The sequence below is a fragment of the Macaca thibetana genome, chromosome 12 (assembly GCF_024542745.1).
Source record: "Macaca thibetana thibetana isolate TM-01 chromosome 12, ASM2454274v1, whole genome shotgun sequence".
In the NCBI taxonomy this organism is placed as follows: domain Eukaryota; kingdom Metazoa; phylum Chordata; class Mammalia; order Primates; family Cercopithecidae; genus Macaca; species Macaca thibetana.
This window is the reverse complement of record NC_065589.1, coordinates 94,436,699-94,454,894: the sequence shown is the minus strand read 5'-3', so window position 1 is coordinate 94,454,894 and position 18,196 is coordinate 94,436,699. Positions and strand designations below refer to the sequence as shown.

Here is an 18,196-nt window from a genome sequence, read left to right as displayed (position 1 = left end):
GTTTTCCCTGACGTGTTCAGTTTTACAGTGGTCTCCTTGTTATACACCTGTTACACCTCTTAGCATATTGCATTATAGTTATACTAGCAATATAAGAACAAAGCTTTACATTTTTCTAGTTCCTAATAAACTCTGAATAAATATATATTTGAGAGAAGAAAAAGACAGAGAGATCTCTGTGTTTATTTCTTTACCTAAACTCTTAATTCCTTCAGGAAAGAGCAAGGTTTGTTTGTTGTTGTTTTTTTGTTTTTTGTTTGTTTGTTTGTTTCTTTTTTCGTAGTTAGTTCTATTCTATTTTCCAGCAGAGTACACCTGTTTGTTGAATAGATTTCTTGAAAATTAAAGAAAAATTTTAAAAACTATACCTTTATCTTCATACTACATTTAAGCAGCTTGTGTGCTTCACCGCTTTCTAGATGGTAAGACAAAAATACACCCAGAGTATCTATACTTCGCTTCTTCTAATTCTTCAAGAATATTTAGATAGAGAGCTTTTATGTTATCCCAAAATGGCTACTTCTTTGAATCATAAGTGTGGATACTTCTCTGTTGCAAAATAAAGATTAAAAATTATAATAATCTCTAAGGAAAGCCTTCATCTATAAAGCCTTGACATGTACACTCTAGAGCATTTTGAAAATGTGTTCTGCCTTTGGTTAGAGAAATTGTGATCTCTACATCTAAATATGTCATTATTATTTAGCAGAGAGGAAAAATTGCCACAGATATTGCCACAAGTAGTGATTACTAGTAAATAAGACTTTTTATTTAAACTCTTAAAAAATTTGTAAAGGTTTAATAAAAGTTTTTTAATAATTTAAAAAGATGGTTTCCAAATGGAAATAATCCATAGTATCTATGGAAATAGCAACAAGATTTAAGAAGCAACTAAATGTTTAGGGTTTTGATAATTTTGTAACAAATCTGAATTAGTATTTAAAGAATTGTATACTATATGCCTATTTCAGCATTTGGTATGTTTTCTTACCCTACTCTTGGTGAATGTGGTCATTATTTCATAAATATATATTTTCAAAGAGGGGTTTTTTAAATCTCATTATTTAAATAAAACACTGAAAACTAAAAAAAAAAAAGGTAGACCATGACAGCCAGGAAAAATGACAAATCCTTGCTATACGGATATTCTGTAAAGTGTGTTGAATGTGCTGATTTGTACTTACTGCTGTTACCACAGCACCACTACTATGACTACTAATGTCAATAATAATGATAACTCCTTTTATTTTTATAGACTTTTACATATTTCAGAACTTTTGCTTCCCTTTTTTTGGTTCTCAAAATAATCATGCCAGTTATGCAATTTTTTCTACGGAAAAAGTTCAAAGTAGCAAAGTATCACATGTAGAAAGATATTTATCCCTGTATTATCTATAATGATGAAAAATCAAAATATGAATACCAGACTTTATCACAGTGGTTCAATAAATATAGTAAATACATACACTACACAGTTAAAATGTAAATACAAAGTCTATTTATCAGAAAGGAAAAATCCTTGTGTTATTCTATTAGGTGAAAAGAAGAAGAATATACAATTATATTCATATTACTGTTACAACTATGGAACATTTCTGTGTATTTGGATGAAGCCTCAATGGTAACATGATAAAATGTAAAGTTTTTTAGGATAGCATGGCATAACATCGCCCAAAATGTTTAGTTTATTTTAGATTTTCAGTGACACTGGTGTTGTTCATTATGCCATATATGTGTTTAGTATTTTTAAATAAAACTAAATGTGTATTCTTAAAATAATAAAATATTTGTCAAATGCATGTATTACATAAAACAATGCATTTACAATGGGGAAAGACCATTTACAAAAAAGTGATTATAGGTTCCTTTTCAATAGATGTGGTTTTCACCCTATCCACCTCACCCCTTGTGCATCTGGATCACCAGGGGTGATTTCAAAGAATACTACTGCCCAGGCTGTACCCCGAGAGATGAGTTTTCAACGGGTCTGGGCTAGGGCCCAGGTATTGGTTTGTTTTTGTTTTTTTAATTTCTCCAGATAATTCTGTTGTGCGGCTTGGGTTGAGCATCACAAAAACAGTTATAAATACGTGAAATTTCCTCTTTTCCGATATTAAATTCCCAGAATTTTCATCTCTAGTGTAAGACTTTTAAGAATAAGAATGCTATTTAAGACTGGTCTAATTTAAGAAATCATAAGTCCAAAGTGTCTTTATGCAATAAGAATGGTAAAGATTCTTAATTATTATTTTTATTCATTGTCAAAATAATGATAGAGTATTGGTGAGAGAAATGAACACTGTCTTCCACTGCTTATAGGAATGTAAATGAAGTGTGTATAGATCAACTTCACAGGAGGGTAGTTTGACAATATGTATTCAAAGCTTCTAAAATATGTAAACCCTTTTGTCCCTGAAATTTCACTTTTAAGAATTTATCCTTAGAAAAAAATTAAGTGAACTGGCAAAGAAATATTAATAAGAATATTTGTCATAGTGTTGCTTACAATAGTAAAAGATTGGAAATAATTTAAAAACTTATGACTGGATTGATTAAAGTACAGCATATCGTACATGATACTAATAAAATGGTTCTGTAGCTATATATAAGTTAACATGGAATGATAATCACATTACACTGATAAAGCTACAAAATAACATTATAGCATGATTCCACTTTTTAAAAATATATGTAACATATATATGCATATATATATGCATACCTGCATATGTATAGATACGCAGGTAGAAAAAGCCCAGAAAGCTATAAACTAAAATATTATCTTCATAGGTAGTTATCTTCATAGGTACTTTTTATTTTCTGCTTTATATTTTTATGTGCATTCTACTTTTGTGGGTTTCTTTTCACTAAAAAGAAGTAGTAGTTTTATAAATAAAGACAACTTTTTTAATGAAAAAAACTTTTTAAATGAAATTATTACTTTTATCTACCAATTGAATGAAGAACACGGATTCTCCCATCTTCAGCTTTCACTTGTTGTCTGCCTGTGAAAAACAAGCTATTTGATAGTCAGCAACACCTATTTCTTTTTTTAAACCCCCCACCTCTCCTGCCACCACAACCTACCAGCTATTTCTCAGTAAAACTTCTTCAATATATTTATTTTCAAAAGTGTACATTCTAAACTTAAGTCCCATTAACAGATGTCAAGTGATCTGATTACAATTAATCTAGTTGCAATCAATGAAGATGCCATGTAACAAATAAATTGAAATTTATGTTAATGCATTTTTATGCCTAGTCTCACATAATATCCATGATTAATAACTATTTTTTTATTTTTTTTTTTCATTTTAGGCGGTTCAGGACCATCATCCTCCATAGCCATAGCGGGCACCAACCACCCTGCCATCACAAAGACAACATCTGTTCTTCAAGATGGCGTCATAGTCACCACCGCAGCTGGAAACCCACTGCAGAGTCAGCTGCCCATTGGGAGTGATTTTCCTTTTGTTGGCCAGGAGCACGCACTTCATTTTCCATCCAACAGCACTTCAAACAACCATCTTCCACACCCCTTGAACCCCAGCCTCCTCAGTTCTCTACCTATCTCTTTGCCAGTGAATCAACAGCATCTCCTAAACCAGAATCTATTAAATATCCTCCAGCCTTCAGCAGGAGAAGGCAAGTCTGAGATCAACCTCCACCCTTTAGGTTTTCTCGACCCGAATGTAAACGCTGCTTTAGCTTTTCTCTCCAGTGACATGGATGGGCAGGTATTGCAGCCTGTTCACTTTCAGCTCTTAGCAGCCCTGCTTCAGAACCAAGCCCAAGCAGCTGGCATGCTTCCCCTGCCATCTTTCAATCTGACCATCTCAGATCTTTTCCAACAGCAAAACACCCCTTTACCCTCATTAACACAGATGACAGCCCCACCAGACCATTTGCCAAGCAATCAGTCAGACAACAGCCGAGCTGAGACCCTTTTAACCAGCCCCCTGGGGAACCCTTTACCAAGCTTTGCAGGCAGTGACACTACTTTTAACCCCCTGTTCCTCCCAGCTGTCAATGGGGCCTCAGGATTAATGACCTTGAATCCCCAGCTGTTGGGAGGTGTCCTGAACTCGGCATCGGCCAACACCGCTAATCATCCAGAGGTTTCCATAGCAACCTCCTCCCAGGCAACCACTACCACAACCACTACATCATCAGCAGTGGCAGCACTGACTGTCTCAACACTTGGTGGGACAGCAGTGGTGTCAATGGCAGAAACATTGCTGAATATATCTAATAATGCTGGGAATACACCTGGTTCAGCTAAACTCAACAGTAACTCTGTGGTGCCACAGCTACTTAACCCTCTACTGGGGACAGGTCTACTTGGTAAGTTAAATTTTTTCACAAATTTTTTACAAAAGAAACGTTTTTCTAATTCTATTTTCTCCTTTTTAAAAACTCCATTTTGTCACACTATTTTTAAAAATGTTTTTGTTATGTCACAGCTTGCTTAAGGAACTAAATATAACAACACCCACACACAACCATAGTTATACAAACATGAGTGACTTTTTCCTTTTTCCCCTATTCTAGCAATACTAAATATCATTTTAATCTGCTTTCTCTTCTAATTCTGATGCCACCTAAACCTAACCTACCCATCATCTCTTAAACCAAGTAGAGTCTCATTTTTCAAATAATAAAGCACAGGTACATCTTAAAAATCACTTTCATTTGAATTTTCGTTGGTGTGGCATCACAGGGTTAGTATGAGCAGCTGCACTGTGGATGGAAACAGATTGAGAAAGTATTTTCCAGGTGAACCCTAAATAAACAAAACTAAATGCTTGTCTAGCAAAACAAGAAGCGAGACGTAAAAACATGCAAAACTGAAGTTTGCCCAAGTTCAAAAGAACAGACAGCCCCTCTAGCTGCTACTAGATTTCCTCAGTATTATTTTTTTGACCTTTGTGGCTTAAAAACAAAGTGTTTCATCTGTATTATCCTATCACAAAATAGTCAGAAAATAATGCCAGGTATATTTAACTGATGGATATAGGTAACTATAATATAAAGTGTAGGGATGGTGTCTATAAAGTCTGGAAACAGAGAAATGTACATGATGATGTCAATGGCATCTTCCATGTGTGAAAAATAATTTGTTTATTATTTATGTTTTTTTGATTTCATGGATGCCTTTATAATATAGTAAAATTAGTTCTATTTGGCATTGAAATCTTTGTAATTAAATAACCTACAAAGCATATTTCATTTACATATTACAAGTTACAGGACAATTTCTATGACATTGTCCTCAAGAAAATGTCAGAGTAATTTCAGAATAATTTTGAATTTTGAATATAAATTTAGTTATTAATCCTACTGATTATATAATATTTATTTTGAATGATTATGACAATGAATTCTTTTGTGTTGTTAGCTTCTTTTCCATTTTAATTTTAGGTGACCAACCTTCTATCACAAAACAATGCACATTTCTAAACCAAATCAACGATTTGATGTGGTATCTACTGATTATTATGGCTTGAGAACTAAATTTTGTAAACAAGGCCTGATCAGCTCACTTATTTTAATTATCTGGTCAGATACTTACAATTGCTAAAACATTATAGGACTAATTTCAACCTTTAATTTTAGGTCCTCTAAAATAGATCTAAAATCTAAAAATAATAGATCAAGGAATCATATGACACTGCAGCTCAATATATAAGGACTGCCTAATGCATAGAGCAAAGACTAAGTAGCCTTTCCATGATATAAAATTTAAAAACTAATTATAGAAGATAAAACTAAATAATAAAGCTACTCTTTCCTTATCACCTAGTAAGACTTTGAGAAGTAAAAAAGAAAAGCATTACCCAAGTAAGCATAGCACTTAGTTTTTTGGTTTTTTTTTTTTTTCAGGAATTCTCAGGTACAAAGAAAGGCATAGAATCTCCAAAGAATCACATTTACTTATATTTTATGTTTTTCAAACTGTAGGTGATATGTCATCAATAAACAATACTTTGAATAACCATCAACTGACTCATCTACAGTCGCTGTTAAACAACAATCAGATGTTTCCTCCAAATCAGCAACAGCAGCAACTTCTCCAGGGGTACCAGAATCTCCAGGCGTTCCAAGGACAGCCCACAATTCCTTGCCCAGCTAACAATAACCCCATGGCTTGTCTGTTTCAGAACTTTCAGGTACTCTCCTCCCCTGTGTCACTTTAGAAGAAAACAATGTCTGGGTTTGTTTAAACACTTAATTTGCAGGAAAGGGTGAAAAAAGTAGGTTATGTGCCCTTTCACCTCTATTTACTGTTATTTCTCAATCATGAGTATTGTTAAACATTCCAGTCTTTTGTGTGAAGGTTTTCTTTTTTTTTAATTTTGTCTGAAGTATCTCAGCAGTTCTTTTGGAGCTGTTAGTAAAAACTGATCGTGTGACCCCCATAAGCCCTTTCGTCATTTCTCATTGTTCTCATGACTGAGACTCACCTCCCTCGCATGCCCACCTGTCCATCCTCTCCAGCATCAGCTCTCACCACTCTTCCCCTGGCTTCAGCCACATGGTACTTCTTTAGTTCCACGAAGTGAATCAATCCCTGCTAGATTAAGGAGATAGGTGGAAAGAGTAACACTAAATCCACATGGGAAGAAAATATGGACTTTTTAAAAATAATCTTGGGGTAGAGAAGGCTCTTTCAGCATGACAGAAAACCAAGGCAGTCAAAAGGAAAAGAAACAAATTTGATTACCTAAAAATTTAAAATCTCTGTGTGATCAAGGATATTCTAAACAAAACTAAAGACAAGTGACAACCTGGCAGAAAATATTTTCCTAATACATACTAAATAACACCTATAATGTAAAAAGAGCTCCTACAAATCAGAAAGAAAAAGGATAATTGATTAGAAAGAGTTAGCAATAGATATGAACAGGTAATTCATAGAATTTGAAAGATAAAGTATTAATAAACGTATGAAAATAATCAGAGTTACATAAATTATCACAGTAATGTGTCCATCAGATTGATGATATCCACTGCTGATAAGGGTGCAGAGAAATAGATTCTCTCAGATTACTGGTGGTCTGATTACATGCTGATACAGTCCTTTTGGAGAGTAATTTGATAGCATATCAGATTTTTAAATATCTTTTGACCAGAAGTTCAGCTTCTATGTATTAATATCTCATTTTAGAGAAATCTTCAAATGTGAACAAACAAGCACATATCAAAATGTTCAGTGCAGTATAATTTGTGGTGTCAAAAATTATGAACCACTCCATCAGTAGGGAAATGGTTAAATATATTGTGGTACAGTATATCCATCTACCTAGTGGTTTAGAAAATTAGGTAGACTTACATAATCTGATATGGAAAGATCTGTAAGACTGCAAGACTCCAGTGCTATAGTATTGCAGAACAGTACTTTTAAATCTGGAAACCATGAATGTAATCATACGCTAAAGGAAAGACCCAGGAAAGTGGAACATCTTTATGTTCAAGGGATAATAAATAAGGCAGGATCCCTGAGGAGGGGGTGTGGGATCCAGAATCTAGTACCATCCCATTTAGGTTGAAAGAAAGGAGGGAAGCAAGGAAGGGAGGTAAGAAGGATGCACTCCAGTACTGGTTAGTTCTAAGTAAGGAAATAGGACTGGAGTAGGGTGAGAAACTGTGAGTATGGGTGAGAAGTAATGATGAAGAAAACTTGTATATTTTTGACATATATATATATATAAAATCCATAGTAAAATAATTCAGAAAGGAAGAGGAAGTGCTCAACCGTGTCACTGAGAAAAAAGGTAAGATAAAGCCTGAAGAGAATCCTTTAGATTTACCAATTAGGACATCATCAGTGACTTAGTGGAATGCAGTTTTGCTGGAGTGGTGGGAGTAGGAGCCAGATGGCAAAAGGGAGGAACAGCGAATGGGAGGTTAGGAATTAAAGAGTATAGATTAAAGAAGTATACTTCAGCTGTTCTTGACAAACACACACACACAACACACACACATACACACAACTATATGAGATGATAGATAGGCTCATTTGTTTCACTATAGTAACCCCTTTACCATCTGTGTATGTATTCTATAACATTATGGTGTTAACTTCAAATACACACAATAAAATTTATTTTTGAAAAAAACTTAACTTTGAAGAACGTAAGAGAAATAGGGCAGTGCCCCAGCAGGGGGTCGGGAGTAGATGAATGCAAACTTTAAAATACGTAAGCCATGAACATAATCATGTGCTATAGGAAAGACCCAGAAAAGTGGAAGAGATTGAACATAAAGAAGGGAAGGGATGCCGGGCGCGGTGGCTCACGCCTGTAATCCCAGCACTTTGGGAGGCTGAGACGGGCGGATCACAAGGTCAGGAGATTGAGACCATCCTGGCTAACACGGTGAAACCCCGTCTCTACTAAAAATGCAAAAAATTAGCCAGGCGTGGTGGTGCGCGCCTGTAGTCACAGCTACTTGGAGGCTGAGGCAGGAGAATGGCGTGAACCCGGGAGGTGGAGCTTGCAGTGCCGAGATCACACCACCGCACTCCAGCCTGGGCAACAGAGCAAGACTCTGTCTCAAAAAAAAAAAAAAAAAAAAAAGAAGGGATAATAAATAAGACAGGATCCTTTAGAAGGGGGCTTGGGATTCAGAACGTAAGTGGAGGGCACACCCTCAGAGAGCAGAAGGGAACCCTCTTATGGGAAGCAGGACAGAATTTAGGACAGGTATAGTTGCAGAGAAGTCTGCTGCCAGGGGCAGGGAGTATCAGAGTATAAGAAATTGTGAGAATTCTTGCCTGATGGGCTTTATTTTCTCTATTACGTAAGGTCATCTACTAAGAATAGTCTGGGAGATGGTGAAGAAGTTGGTGAAGATTTGAATAGTTGTGGAAAATGAGTGACAACTAACTAGAAGATCTAGGATTGATGGGCAGCAATAAGCCCTCAACTGAAGTTGGAAGCTACAAATTCCTATAGACAAATACTCAGCATCCTCACTGTAGATGTAGATAAGGCAGGCAGTTGAATTGATCCAAGATTGGGATTTTGCCTGGTAGGTGTAGACAGGGTGATAATAGCAAGAGAGAGGCTGATGTGCTGACAGATCCTAGGTTCTGGATTAGTAGGGAAGGATGTAAAGAAAGGGAGAGATCATTGTGGAAAAAAATCTGAAACTCCAAAGTATCAAGAATCTAGAGCAGTAATTCTTAGATGGCATGGGGGTGGGGGTAAAATTAGAATAACCTTGGGCACTTTTTCAAACTGCCCTCATCCTTCCTATACCAGAATTCTGATATGCTCCCCCGGTAAGTATGCTGTCCCTTCACCACTTCCCAATTGAGAATCACTTCTGCAGATAGCCATTGTCACTACTGACAGCATGGGGATATGGCCTGAAAAGGTTGAGGAGCAGGTATTACTACCCCATCTGAAAACTAGTGTCATGTTATTGTTAAGAAAAGAGTTTATATATTTTTTTATTTTATATTGTATTTCACTTAGTTAAGTGGAAACATCAGTGAGTTAGAAATCACTTTCAAAATATTTTTCCTTTGCTAATTTGATTACCTGTGACTTGACTTTTTTTTGAATCCTAAATTGCAAAGACCTGTAATGACACCGGATAAATGGAATCATCCCAACCTGAGTATGTTTTCTGTCCAACCACGTCAAGTTTAATTTTTCTAGAGAAGGTTTTGCAATGATGATTTTTAAAAATCTGTTGAATGATTTTAACCAAAGAAGCAGCCTGCAAATATAATCAAGACATAAGCTTTCCTATACAAAGTGACTTTTTACTTCATTTTTTGAGTCTTGTTCTTTATATTTCCTTCCTTGTTATATTTGTTTGTCTTTTGGTAAATCTTAAAGTTGTAGTCTTTCTCTTTGAGGCCTTTAAAATTATTTCCCTTTCTCTCACTGCTTCCTGTCTATTTCTTCAAGGTGAGAATGCAGGAAGATGCAGCTCTCCTAAACAAAAGAATAAGCACTCAGCCTGGGCTCACAGCACTTCCTGAGAATCCAAACACTACACTTCCACCTTTTCAAGATACACCTTGTGAGTTGCAACCGAGGATTGACCCATCTCTTGGTCAACAGGTGAAGGATGGCCTCGTTGTGGGTGGCCCAGGTGATGCTTCCGTAGATGCCATTTACAAAGCAGTTGTCGATGCAGCCAGCAAGGGAATGCAGGTTGTCATCACCACTGCAGTCAACAGTACAACTCAGATCAGCCCCATTCCAGCTCTGAGTGCCATGAGTGCCTTCACTGCTTCAATTGGTGACCCATTAAATCTCTCCAGTGCTGTCAGTGCGGTCATTCATGGACGGAACATGGGAGGTGTTGATCATGACGGTAGGCTGAGGAATTCAAGAGGGGTTCGGCTGCCCAAGAATCTAGACCATGGGAAAAATGCGAACGAAGGAGATGGGTTTGAATATTTCAAGTCAGCAAGTTGCCACACATCCAAAAAACAGTGGGACGGGGAGCAAAGTCCCAGAGGGGAGCGAAACAGGTGGAAGTACGAGGAATTTTTAGATCATCCAGGCCATATCCACAGTAGTCCTTGTCATGAAAGGTCCAATAATGTCTCTACACTGCCATTTCTGCCTGGGGAACAGCACCCAATACTGTTACCACCAAGAAACTGTCCAGGGGATAAAATTCTAGAGGAAAATTTCAGGTATAATAACTACAAAAGAACTATGATGAGTTTTAAGGAGAGACTAGAGAACACTGTGGAAAGATGTGCACACATTAATGGGAATAGACCTCGACAGAGTCGGGGATTTGGAGAGCTGCTAAGCACTGCAAAGCAAGACCTGGTCCTAGAGGAGCAGTCTCCAAGTTCCTCAAATAGTTTGGAAAATTCTCTGGTCAAAGACTACATCCATTACAATGGAGACTTTAATGCCAAAAGCATTAATGGGTGTGTGCCTAGCCCTTCAGATGCTAAAAGCATTAGTAGTGAAGATGACCTAAGGAATCCAGACTCCCCCTCTTCAAATGAATTGATACATTATAGACCAAGGACGTTCAATGTTGGCGACTTGGTCTGGGGCCAAATCAAAGGACTGACTTCCTGGCCTGGAAAATTAGTAAGAGAAGACGACGTTCACAATTCATGTCAACAAAGCCCAGAGGAAGGGAAGGTATACCAATCTTTATCCATTGTCAAATACTAACCTTTGTTCAGATATCAATTATTGGTTTTTGTTATCATCACTTTGGATTCTTTGGATTTGAAATTAGGATTCTTCATGACTCATTGAGGTCTCACAAGCTTCTGGAGCATAAAATGAAGAGGGGATGGTTATAGTCAACAAAATGTCTTATCAACAAGGGGTGAGTTGTAAAGCATTTATAGATCACACTAGGGCTCAGGGTGGCTGTAAGCCAGGAACCAGATTTCCAGAATTTGGTCCACTCTGCCTTCCCTCTCTACAGTTACCTAGTTCTTCATTTCATACACTGAGGAGGAAGGCAAGTGTCAATGACTGGGGAAAAAAATCTGGTAGCCTTTGGAGGTCCAGGAGTGTGGCAGGGGTAAGGCCCTCCCAGGCAACAGATGCGCCAGGGGACGACATCTCCTGCATGTGCTTACATGTGGCACACAGAGCTGGGAAGGGGGTACAGTCTGGGTGGAGATGCAGCCGTTTCTGGAAGCAGCAGGTAAAGTCTGAAATCAGAATTTCCTGAATACCTTTCAGGAAAAGTTCTGGGCCTTTAAAACATATGGAAATGTTTAACCCCATAGTCTGGTTCTACTTAACACAATTAGATCATATAAATTAAATGAAAACTTCTCCATGAAACTACCGTTCAATTTAAAAGAAATTAGTAGGGGTCTTCTGGGCTTTTTTTTTTTTTTTTTTTTTTCCGGCCCTTACAAAAATGGTGGAATTGGCTCACTAGGCAAGAAATATGCAGAGTGTTTAAAGTAGATAGAAAAATTTATATCTGACCAGGAGGAGATCATTATGCACATTCCCCCATATGATGAAGAAATGTATAATTTTTCATCTTCCTAGGTAATAAAAATTACTCTTACAGGTATATGTTATTCTCGTAAAGAGTATATTCTATAAAGCAATTTCAACTGTGCTCAAACTTTCACTGGCACTTAGGTTTAATGACAGGAAACCAAAAGCATTTTTGCCAGCACAATAAAAGGATTGTCTTTCTCCAAATGACTAGGAGGTCCTAAAACCTTGCTCATAATGCCTAATATATACTTGTCAGGATACACTCTGGGCATAATGTTTGTACATTTGATAAGGAAATGAATTCCATACCCCTATTCACAAAATATTTTATTCTCTATACTCTCAGAGATCAGACAAACATTCTTTAGGTTGAAAAACCTAAATATTTTTGACAGTTTATTCAAGAAATAATTAGAAACAGAAAAAGTGGGCTTTTATGATATAAATGGAACTGCTACAAATACAAGATGTAGACATTGAACTGTTTTACAATGTCTGTGCAAACGAACTAAGTCTTTTTTATGTGGCATTTTACTAAAAGCTTAACTGAAAAAAAAGATTATGGCCTCCCTTCCCTGGAAACATTCTTCCTGTCCTAAATGCCTTGTCTAAATATCTTTTTATGCCCTTAGGAGAGTAAAGGCATGTACTTTTAACACATTTCACATTAAACAATGGTCTAGATCTTCTGATTAATCTCTGCTCGAAAACTCCTGAGACTGAGGTATTCACTGATGTTAGGGGAGATGTACTTTAAAAAAAAATCGAAGAGTCCAAGAAACACTTATTTTTCTTCACTTAAATAAGCAAAGTAGTATGTAGTATTCATTCCACTATAAAATAATATTTTTAAAATTCAGATTCTCCTTCCTTAATTTTGGCAATAGATGAATTGTAATAGGAAACATAAAACTGTTGCTGTAAATTCACATATTCTTCCTCTCGCTGGCTGACCTTGTCGTTTTGGATTCTCAAATAAAAACCTTTATATCAAGATATACTATACACAAAAATATTTTTAGTAATTCAGAGAATTTAATTTAAAGCACACATTTAGAGGTGAAAAACTGAAAACATGCAATAAAATATTAATGATAATACATGAAACATTTATCTATCATTTAAAAAGCAAGGTATAACAGCCTCAGAAGCTCTAAGGACTCAGCATTTTTAAAAACCTCTGGTCTTTTCAGGACCTACCACACTTTTGCACATAAGTAAACTAAGTACTACTTCACAAACATTCTTTTTTCCTCTATAGTTCACAAAACAAGACTTCCCAATACCTTACTTAGTGATGCTCCGTGAGTCAAAGTTCTCATTTTACAACACCAGAAAAGGTAAAATCTCAAACACAGGTCCGTCTTCAAGCCAAGTGTCTGATATATTGATGACCCTAGTTCATGAAGAAAAAGTAAAACTATGTTCAATACCTGTATAAGACAAAACATGATGTATTTCAGAGAGATATCTAGTAGAACACTTTTTAAAATTTGTACTCATTCAGGTGAACCAGTTTGGATGTAATTTTATTTATGTAGAACTCCTTAATGCCCAAGAATGTTGGATAATGCCTTGTACATTAATAACTGGACTTCTGCTTCTAAAAAGGTAAGCATTGCCTTAGGTTACCTTCTATACACTATGGCAATGCCTGACATTTTTATAAAGTCTAAAGCAGAAAGGCAGAGACTAGCTCCGACTTTGTTTATTATAGTAAAACCTTTCTAATTCCGCCTTGCTAATGTGGAATGTGGGATCATTTTCCATAATGTTTATCTTTGTAGTGTCTAAGAAGAAAAAATTTGCCAAACTATTTTCCTACATTATCATTTTAAACTTTCTTAGCTTCTCAGCTTTCATACTATTTCTATGTCCACCAAAGAATCCAAGATTCTGTCGGATCCCACCAGATAAAAATCTATGTTAACTCAAGTTTTAGAGTAGATTTATTGCCCCTGACTCCACCCCACAACATACCATTTATTATTTTCAGTTACAGGCTTTATTCTCAGCAAACCACTCCAAATTCTTTATGGAAGCAGGCGAAATAGAAAATAAAGATAATTAATTGACAGGATACAAGATTACTATTTCAAAACAAGCTGGATGCCTTTCCTATTTTTAGGTTGCATGAATGGTCTCTGGTCTAAGGAAGTCAATGCTGTGTGATCAAAGCACTGATAATTGCCAAGGGCTGAGACCTCCCATTGTCAATACATTAATATTGTAGCAGATACCGTTAGTCATAATAGTAACTGACTAGGTCAGCTTATGATCTTAGAAAGGCCTTTTTGGTCTTTGGAGGGATAGTAAATGTAGCAGATTACTGATATGCATTAGACATGTTCTGTAGTTTCTGAGATGATTTCCTAAAAGGTATGATTTCTAGACATCGAATACTGTATAAACACAGTCTGCAGAGAACTAGAGAAAAAGCAGGGTGTAGCATAAAGAGGCATGGGTTTTGGGCACTCTGATGTGAGCCTACTCTTAGCTCTGCTAGTTACCTAAGTGGTCGTAGTAGGTATATTAATCTCCTAGAAGCTGCAGGCTACTCACCTCTTTCAAGTGAGAACATTAATTTCGATTCAAATAGATGCCTTAAGATTTCAATGAAATACTGTAGATTATTATCTGGCACATCAAAGAGGTTCAGTAAACATTAACCTCCTATTCTCTGCCCTTTATGGTAGATAGTCTTATTAATTTAGGTTCCACCGTTATGGAATTGTGGTAATTTGACCTTAGTTATTGTTTACCTCTGCATTGTCCATGTATAAAGGATTTATTAACCAAGTTGAGAGTAAAGGATTATAAGGATTATATTCAATGAATGAAATAGTTCATAAGTATGTTTATAGCACATATACAAATCAGCATATCTGATTATAAGTTAGTGTTAGCTGTTAATTTCAAGCAGGAGTTCTACTTGGAAGCGTTTTAAAGCACTCAGTTTGTTGAGTGAACTTCAATGTTTCTAAAAAAAATCAACTCAAGCTTTCTTCCTCTACCTTCCCACATAACTCTCTTTCACACGTAAAACAATATTAATTAGTGGAGATTTTTAACAGCCTATGAAAAGTTGGGATGAATTGCTTGTATGTATTACTTTCCTAAGATTGAAGCTATGTGACAGCATTGGAGGACATTATGTGCCTTGTATTTTACCACTCAAGAAGTACTATATCCTTCCTAATATGTTTTTTCCTTTGGTTAACCATTTGTAATGAAGTACATTCTGGGCCGGGCACGGTGGCTCACGCCTGTAATCCCAGCACTTTGGGAGGCCGAAGCGGGCGGATCTCGAGGTCAGGATATGGAGACTATACTGGCTAACACGGTGAAACCCCGTCTCTGCTAAAAATATAAAAAATTAGCCAGACGTGGTGACGAACACCTGTAGTCCCAGCTGCTCGGGAGGCTGAGGCAGGAGAATGGCGTGAACCCGGGAGGTGGAGCTTGCAGTGAGCTGAGATCCGGCCACTACACTCCAGCCTGGGCGACAGAGCGAGACTCCGTCTCAAAAAAAAAAAACAAAAAAAAAAACCAGAAGTACATTCTGGGAGATAGTTATACTTGTTCTAAATAACTGGTGCAAGTTTCTCTCTGAACCATGAACCCTTTATTGTTCGTGGCTCAGTGACCAGGAATAAGACCTCAGGGTTGTGCTCCAGTACATAGCCAGAGCCAGACAGATTCAACTTCCAGATCTTGGCATAATGTTAGGGAATTCTTGGGAAGAAAATGGCTACCTCTGACATTACACCTCTATGCCTTAATATGCAAACATTTTTAAGCCTATGCAACTACAGAGGAAATGGTTATCTTTATGTACCTATTTCATTAACTATTTAAATATAAAGAAAATGCTCTTGTTTTCTAAAATATATTTTACAATTGTCATCTGTCATCTTTGATTTTATGTTAACTAGCTTAAAAGGGTTGCCTCTCAAGCAGTAATAATCAAAAACTAAAATTTTTATTTTTTTCTGCATAGATCATTTTTACTTTTTGAACATCCTCCCTTTGGTCTTCATATGTCATTGCTCTTACATTTGATGTATATTCTGACCCAAGCCAAATTTAAGAAATAATTTATTACTAGACTGGTACCAAAATGTTTCTTTTCAATGACTGTTGTTGGACAGTTGCAGAAACACCTGATTACCGAAAAAAGTTTACGTCTCTGTTCTACACTACCTGGTTAAATGAAGACATTATTTTCAAAGCATAAGTGGGTAGGGTGTTCCCTCTTCAAAACTGCTCTTTGACTTTCTTCCACACAGTTATTTCTGGCAAGTAGAGATAAAAACAGCTCTCTGAATAGTCATTCAAAACCGACAAAATTCATCTTTATTAAAACTCATAACCAAATTTATTGGGGGGCAATACATTTTCTGTATGTCAGTTCAGCATCACACGCACACGTGTTTTGACAGCATGGAGCATAACCAGATACAACTTACCTCGCATTCTGGGGGTGGGTAACTTAAGAAGTTGAGCCCGGAGAACTAACTTTGGGAGGTGCGCCCTCCTGTGATGTTCAGACATTTTACTTTGAAGAACGTTCTTTGTGTGTTTATCAGTGTTAGCTGTTTGTATTCTTTGGTACTGTAATTCTCTGTTGAGAATGTTCTTAGTGTATTCACTTTGCCTTATCTATTTTCTTAACTGCTGTTGGAGATGAATCCTTTTCTCTGGACCACGGCATCCACAATACTTGGGTTGCATTTTGGCTGGTAGTGTGACAGAGGCAATCAATGCCCTGTCAGCACCAGAATCTCCTTGAAAGGGAGCAAAATAGTTTTTCAAAAGTAATAAGAAAGATAAAATCCAGGCCAACAAAGTCAATTCCTGATCAGAATTTGAAAGATAATAAAAATGAAGAACTAGCAAAGACCAAAAATGTGACTATCAAGAAAAAGACTAAGCTGAGTAAAACAACTGTAAACTTTACTATAGTGAATTGTGAAATATTGTGAACTTTTTTCCTGAGCCAGATTAAAGAGGACTAGGAGGCCTGTCTTCAATCACGTAGGTAACTGAGCCCAACGCAGACTACATGAGCTTGTTCATACAATTTCAGATAGGAAGCAGGAAATAGAATCTCAGGTCTGAGGCAACTACTTGCTTCTGTTACATGAACTTTCAAGCATTGTTTCCTTAGAAATTACAAACTTATCTGAAACATTTAATTCTATCTATGTGTTGTGGATTGATATGCAAATTATTGTCACATTTAGAATGGATTTACCCCCATCCTGTAATGTAGTTCCCTAGTGCTTAGAAACACTGCTATGCAAAGTGAAGAAGAAAGGAAGCACCGAAAAAGGCCTCAGATAATGCCACTGACTAAATTGTGATAAAGAGAATTTGGTTAGTTCATTGGAAAAAGTTGGGATTCATTTAAAGGAATGATTAGTACTCTGCCATGAGAACTTTGTACTATTGTTGGAAAACAATTAGGTTCATCCTTTCTGTCACAGGTGAATCAACTTTTTACCCTAAATTATTTATCATATAATATTAATTCCCAGTCTTTTAAAAATATTGAAATATTGCACTTAAGTTAGCAGGAATTTTTTCAGTTTGAAGATGTTATTTTTTAAAATATATATTATTTTTAATATTTACTGTTTAATAAATGTTTGATAATGAACTTAATAAATGCCTCATATTTGCTTTCTACTTCAGAGCTATATTTCCCAGACTTCAGCTAAAGTTGCATATTACATATATTATTATTTACTTAAATTTTTTCTTTAAATTTATCACTTAATTGATCCATTCAAGAAATATTTATTAGGCACATATGTACTAGGCACTATTCAAGCCACTTTTTAAATTTAAACAACTTTAGTTTTATCCTAGGATATTGTATGTGTAAAATCATAATGTTACTTGTATTTTTCTAATGTAAACTTATATGAATAATATAACTATTAAAAATGTGCAAAGGAGGCTGGGCACAGTGGCTCACACCTATAATCCTAGTGCTTTGGGAGTCCGAGATCAGAGGATCACTTGAGGCCAGGAGTTCAAGACTAGCCTGGGCAACATAATAAAACCCCATCTCTACAAAAAATTGTTAAAAATTAGCAGGCATGATGCTGTACACCTGTGGTCCCAGCTACATGGGAGGCTAAGGTAAGGTGATCACTTGAGCCCGTGAGGTCAAGGCTGCAATGAGCATGCCAGGCATGGTGGTGCACCCCTAAAATTTTAGC

General features: G+C 36.3%; 1 protein-coding gene across 14 annotated transcripts in view; it reads left to right on the top strand.

Moving 5' to 3' along the window:
* Window positions 1-18,196, top strand: part of MBD5 (methyl-CpG binding domain protein 5) — a 503,218-nt gene that overhangs the window by 469,478 nt on the left and 15,544 nt on the right. For 7 of the 14 annotated variants that reach the window (XM_050752186.1, XM_050752187.1, XM_050752190.1 and 4 more), the window contains 3 exons: window positions 3,319-3,645; window positions 5,962-6,170; window positions 9,924-11,132. In XM_050752186.1, coding sequence (XP_050608143.1) covers window positions 3,319-3,645; window positions 5,962-6,170; window positions 9,924-11,132 — 1,745 coding nt within the window. Of the gene's footprint in view, window positions 1-3,318; window positions 4,345-5,961; window positions 6,171-9,923; window positions 11,133-18,196 lie in introns of all 14 variants that reach the window. The other 7 variants (XM_050752177.1, XM_050752178.1, XM_050752180.1 and 4 more) reach the window with 1 other exon arrangement.